The sequence below is a fragment of the Eulemur rufifrons genome, chromosome 21 (assembly GCF_041146395.1).
Source record: "Eulemur rufifrons isolate Redbay chromosome 21, OSU_ERuf_1, whole genome shotgun sequence".
Lineage (NCBI taxonomy): Eukaryota > Metazoa > Chordata > Mammalia > Primates > Lemuridae > Eulemur > Eulemur rufifrons.
In genome coordinates this window covers 1365155-1371484 of record NC_091003.1, presented here as the reverse complement: position 1 = coordinate 1371484, position 6330 = coordinate 1365155, and the positions used below count along the sequence as shown (strand labels likewise).

At 47.6% G+C, this 6330-nt stretch overlaps 1 protein-coding gene across 1 annotated transcript; it reads left to right on the top strand.

The window, feature by feature from the left end:
• Positions 1-249: 249 nt before the first annotated feature.
• Positions 250-4932, top strand: RAN (RAN, member RAS oncogene family). The gene is made up of 7 exons (XM_069496819.1): positions 250-285; positions 688-733; positions 1006-1090; positions 1173-1298; positions 2524-2711; positions 2985-3155; positions 3250-4932. The coding sequence occupies exons 2-7, from the start codon at positions 698-700 to the stop codon at positions 3292-3294; spliced, it is 651 nt and encodes a 216-aa protein (XP_069352920.1). The 5' UTR covers positions 250-285; positions 688-697; the 3' UTR covers positions 3295-4932.
• The last annotated feature ends 1398 nt before the right edge of the window (positions 4933-6330 follow it).

The window sequence follows — 6330 nt, the reverse complement described above, 5'->3', positions numbered from 1 at the left end:
GACCCGGCGCACGTGGCTCCGCGGCCTGGCGTACGCGCGCGCGCCCGGCTCGCCCTCCCGCGTGGCCCGCCCCGCCGCCTGCCCAGACCTGCGCGCAGGGCCGGCGGGAGCAACCGCCCGAGTGAGGCTGCGTGCGTGCACGTGCGCGGGCGCCGCTCCGTGGCCCCGCCCCGCGTCGGCCCCGCCCTGCGCGCGCGCCGGCGTCGGCTGCGTCTCCGGCGTTTGAATTGCGCTTCCGCCATCTTCCCAGCCTCAGTCGGACGGGCGCGGAGACGCTTCTGGAAGGTAGCGGCTGCCGTTGGCAGGGCCGGGCGGGGGCGGCGGGGGCGGCGGGCCGGCGGCGGGCGTGGGGCGCAGGGGGCCCAGGCGGAGCGGCGGGAGCGGCGGGCGGCTGGGGAGCGGCGGCGAGCGCGGCCGGGCCGGGCGGGGGCCGGGGCGGGCCTGGGTCGGGCGCCCGCCCTGCCGCCCTGCCATCCCGCCGCGCCCGGCCTCGGCCCCGCCGCCCGCGCCCGCCGCCGCCGCCGGACGCCCGACCGCCCGGCTCTGTCCGCGCCCGGCCGCCGCCATGGCGCCGCGGCGGGCGGGCGGCCTTTGTGGGGCGGGCACGTGGGGCGCGGGGGGCGCGGGCAGGGCCGCCATGTGGCCCGCGGCCTGCTCGGCCCGCTTGCAGCGCTCTCTTCTCCGCAGAAACGCCGCGATGGCCGCCCAGGGAGAGCCGCAGGTCCAGTTCAAAGTAGGTAACCTTGCGGGGCGGCGAGGCCCGGGCGTGTCGGGCCCTGGGCCGCGGATCGCGGGGTGGGAGGGGGCCAGCGCCTCCTGGGCCCAGGGCATCCACGAGGTGTAGCCCCGGGTCCCCGTTCTTTGTCTTAGGGGTACCTTTTGGGAGTTTAAAGTTCCGTGACTCGAGGGGAAATGGTTCCTGGGAGCCTTTCAACAGCTCCGTAATTGGGGGGTCCTAAGATGGGAAATGTTTTGGGTTTATTTCCAAAATTTGTCGTCCAACAGCTTGTATTGGTTGGTGATGGTGGTACTGGAAAAACTACATTCGTGAAACGTCATTTGACCGGTGAATTTGAGAAGAAGTATGTAGGTACGTGGGGAAAAACCGTGCGTGGAAACTTGTACGAAATGGACGAATTGGTCTCCGCTGATGTGAAATGTTTCCGTTGCAGCCACCTTAGGTGTCGAGGTCCACCCCCTCGTGTTCCACACCAACAGAGGACCCATCAAGTTCAACGTCTGGGATACAGCTGGCCAGGAGAAGTTCGGGGGGCTGAGAGACGGCTATTACATCCAAGGTGCGTTCTGTTCTCATTTGTCACTTCAGCAGTGCTCCAGTGGATTCGGACCCCGCTCTCCAAGGTCATTTAAACATCAGGTCTATTCCGGCGGCATGCTTCATAGGCACAGCAAGGGAAATGGTGTAATTTTTGAGTCAAAGACATGCTGCCCTGAGGGCGTCGATGACCATTTGGGTGGAGGAGGGGAAAATAAAAGTTCTCTTGTGTCATTTGTTTGCATGCTGGCCATGGTTTTGCAAACACTATATAGCTTACACCGAGACTTAGAAGTCTTATAATTCAAAACAGTAATGATGCTGTTAGACAAAGCAGGTGGTGGTGCAATTTCAGTAAATTTGGGTTTAGGTATGCATGTGGAAAATATAAAAATTTGGGTTTAGGTATGTATATTTTGGTGATGACAGGTGAATAAATACTTTGATCAGATACTAAACCAGAAGAGGTAGCTGTTCTCTAGATGACAAAGCTTGTATATAAGCCCAGCTGATTTCTTACTGTTTGTACTAAGTTTCCCGCAGTATTTTTTTCAGAAGACTTTATAGAAAAAGTAAAAGGAGGTAAACGTTTATTGTGTGACACATAAAGATGAATAAAATTATTTCTGGAGTCTCACTTTCTTAGTGAAAAATTGTTGGGAACCTTTCCTTTTGCTTTCATTGGGCATATACAAATAAAAAATTTTTATCTCCCCAGATTTTTTTTTAATCAGAAAGTTGTGTTATGCTGTACATAGTCTGTGGTGAGTTGCCTAATTAGTTACAGCGTAGCTATCCCTACACGTCAATGTAGGTTTGATCTGGGTTTTTTAAAATTGGGGTATACTCGCTAGTATATTCTGCCTTTTAAAGGTCTTTTAAAGAATATATTTCCAGGCCTCACTCTCAGGATATGGGAGGTGGATTCTCTGGAATGGTGGTTTATCATTAAAATGCCTTAGATGCTTTTTTGGGATGAGGTGTGTTAATGATGTATTTCAGGGGAAGAGATTTGATAGGGTAAGCTGGTTTTTCAAGCTCTGTTTTGAAAAGAAACTGTGAGCTATGTTGTATATTACAATAATTGAACATTGAGCGTTGGAATAGACCTTGAGATACTGGGGAAGAGATCTAGGTGACCCAGGGTGAGACTGAGACCAAGTCCTAGCCTGTGGTTCGTCCATCCGTCGTTCATCCGTGTTGTGATCTGTAGGTTTGTACTAAATTACCGTACGTTTTTCTTTCAGCCCAGTGTGCCATCATAATGTTTGATGTAACATCAAGAGTTACTTACAAGAATGTGCCTAACTGGCATAGAGATCTGGTCCGAGTATGTGAAAACATCCCCATTGTGTTGTGTGGCAACAAAGTGGATATTAAAGACAGGAAAGTGAAGGCAAAATCGATTGTCTTCCACCGAAAGAAGAATCTTCAAGTATGTTAAAAATTAAAGCTTGTTATTTACTTAATTACGACTCTTAGAGAAGGTGATATATATAGATAGGACCAGGAAGTTTATTGATCATTTATACGTATGATTGAAAGAATCTTGTCTATCTTTTAGCTTGGAATGTCTTTAGAATAATCGTTTCATTAACGGTTTCATATTAATTTTCTTTTAATCGAACGATTTTATGTTTTAGCTTGGAATGTCTTTAGAATAATCATTGTTTTATTAATGGATTAATTTTACTTTTTTTTTAAACAGTACTACGACATTTCTGCCAAAAGTAACTACAACTTTGAAAAGCCCTTCCTCTGGCTTGCTAGAAAGCTCATTGGAGACCCTAACTTGGAGTTTGTTGCCATGCCTGCTCTTGCCCCACCAGAGGTTGTCATGGACCCGGCTTTGGCAGCGCAGTATGAGCATGACTTAGAGGTATCACGTCCGCTTTGCTGCTCAGGAGTTAGAGTTGGCTTGGTTTGTTCCTGTGGTTTTAATCTGGAGTGTCACCATTTTCATCTTTCTCCAGGTGGCTCAGACAACCGCTCTCCCGGATGAGGATGATGACCTGTGAGAATGAAGCTGGAGCCCAGCGTCAGAAGTCTAGTTTTATAGGCTGTCCTGTGATGTCAGCGGCGCAGCGTGTGTGCCACTTTATTATCTAGCTAAGCGGAACATGTGCTTCATCTGTGGGATGCTGAAGGAGATGAATGGGCTTCAGAGTGAATGGCAGTTTAAAAAATACCTTCATTGTTTGGACCTGCATATTTAGCTGTTTTGGAACCAGTTGATCCTCCTTGAGTTTCCAATATAAGACTGCTACAGTCACATCACAATATTCAGTGGTGAAACCCTGTTTGTTAACTGTCCTTCCCATTCCTTTTCGTTTAGAATGAGAATAAAGTTGTATTTCAAATATCTAAGTAAGTGAGCTCATCCCTTGTTTATAAGCATTTTAGAACCACTAAAATAGGGAAGTTTATGCCATGTTAATATTAAAATTTGCTGATTTCACATAATTTGAAATCTAGTAGGTAAATTTCTCCCTAGGTCTGCTTTTTATTTTTTTGTACGTTTGACTCATGTCACAAACTGGATATGACGGGCCAACAAGAGCATTTAGGAGTTAAGTGGTGTAAATATTGTTCATGCTGTTAAGCCACAATGTCTGCCCCACCTTCGATTTGGCTATGTAGCCTTACCTAAGGAAGAACGTGCTCAAATGTGTGACCTGTCAAAAGTACGTGGTTTGTACGTATCAGATATGTTAAGGGTTGTGCTTTATTATGGCAAAGGCAACTGTTTGGTGCAGAACCTCAAATACCAGATGGGACCTGCAGTTGGTGGCGGGAGCTTGAGGGAATCCTTGACTGTTAAAAATGAGTATAAATTTTGCACTCTTTGTTTTAATGTTAGATGTTTAGTGTGAAGTTGATACTCTAGGAAGATGTTTGATGTTTCCTGCTGCTTTCAAGTACTCCCAAGCTTTAAAGATGTCTCAAAGATTAAGGATTTCAGCAGAACACACAGGTTTTGGTAATTATTTTTTCAGAGGAGGTTTGTGTCGGGGCAAGCTAAGAACTAGGCATACTGCAGCAGTGACAGTGGGCTCAGTGCAGGGAGACAGGTTCAGCTTTACCAGATTAAGCCTTTATCCCACATTTAAAAATGAATTAGGTCTGTCTTGCTTAGGGGTTTGATCACATCAACACTACTGTAGCAGTTAGAGTCTTAAAAACAGCTATTTTTCTCACGAGTACTATGTAGTCCAGTTTACCAAAGCTTTGTTTAGTTGTCAGATTACTTGGCTACCTTAAAAGAAGGTAAAGAAAAGGTCAAATATATGGGAAAATGAAATAAGGGTGAAATTGAATGCAATTATGTATAAACGGACACCAGTTGCTTAAAAATCTGAATTGCTATATGTGCTGTGCTATATTCAGAACCAGGTTTTACCAGCGTGTGTGAGATGTGAAGCTTTTTCCCCATAACCAGGATGAAACGTTTCTCTCAGACTTTGGATTTAAGGTGTCTGTGTTGTTTGTAACCTTATGTAGAATGCAAGTATGGTGTCCACCGGAATCTGACATGTAACAGTTGAAATTTGGAAGCTACTTCACTTACCTGTTTAACGTGGGGTGGGAGAGAATTTACCAGTCACTCAATTGGAAGAATAATTGTTGCAAAATATATTGCTTCTACTTTGCCTGGATTTTCTGAATCATCTCTAGTTAATTTGCTGTAGGAAATACCAAATAGCAGAGATTATCATTATGGGGGGGGGGGGGAGGTACACTTCTGTCCAGTTTGTACATACAGGAAAAATTTGCTCTCATTTTTTTGAAATCTGGTGTCTAACGCAGGAAGCCTCGAAAGAAAGTTCATATTGAACAGTTACTATGAACTAGTGACTCTAGTGAGAGCTTATTAGAGCAGCGTCCTAAGAGGTTTGCAGACAGAATGGGAAGCCCTGGGAAAGTGGGTAGGGGTAAAATGTTTTTGAAGAGGTTTCATTTTGTGCCAGAGCCAAATTTTAAGCCAAGGAGTTTTTAATCATGCCAGTCTTGATGGATAGGAAAGGTGAGGGACTTCCGAAAATACATTAAATTTCAAAAAAAGGACTCTGGTTTCTTTTGTAAAAACAGATCAGGAACACAAAGATGTGTTGGGCAAGTGGGGTGAGGTCAGGTTCTACTGGTGCTTGTGGCATTGTGCTCACTGGGTGATGCCTTCAGCCGAGTTGGGCCTGCGGGTGTGCCCACCAAGTAACTTGAGACTAAAATCTCCCCTTGTGGGAGGCTGGCACTGCGCTAGAATGTCATCATTCATAATAAATCATTTCAGCACCTTCTAACCTTCAAGCTTGAAGTCCTGTTGGGGAGGTGAAATGTGCACCTAATCACTTAAACCTTGCGATTAGTTAAGAGCTTAGTCATTCAAAAAGCAAGGTTTGGCCGATGGCGGTGGCCCATGCCTGTACTTGTGGTGCTCTGGGAGGCTGAGGCAGGAGGATCCCTTGAGGCCAACCTGAGCAGGAGCGAGACCCCGTCTGTACAAAAATTAGACAAATCAGCCAGGCGTGGTGCGTGCCTGGAGTCCCAGCTATTCAGGAGGCTGAGGCAGGAGGATCGCTGAAACCCAGGAGTTTGAGATTGCAGCGAGCTGTGGTGACTCCACCGCACTCTAGCCTGGCAGACGGCGAGATCCTGTCTCCAAAAAAAAAAAAAAAAAATCGCACCCGTTCCCTGCCCCACATTTGCCTACAAGGGCCCACGAGCTCCGGCTCTGCCCGCTTTCAGACTTGGTGCTCTGGTCACCTGGGCACCCTAAGATCACGCACCTGTGTATATGCTGTTGTTCAGAACGCTCCTTTACTCCTCGCTGAAGTCTGTCCTGCTAGTTAAATGCTTTGGCTCCTTTACAGTTTACACGTTGACTGTCACCTTAGCTGGGTCCAATGTCCCCACTGTGGATACAGCGCAGACTTTCCCCGTAGCCCTGGTGGACACGTTAAGTCTGCCATTGTGTCTGTCTCCCTTGCTAATCTAATTGCCGGGAGGCCGAGGGTCCCGTCTGTGCCCGCGGATGCCCGCAGGGTTGTGAAATGTTC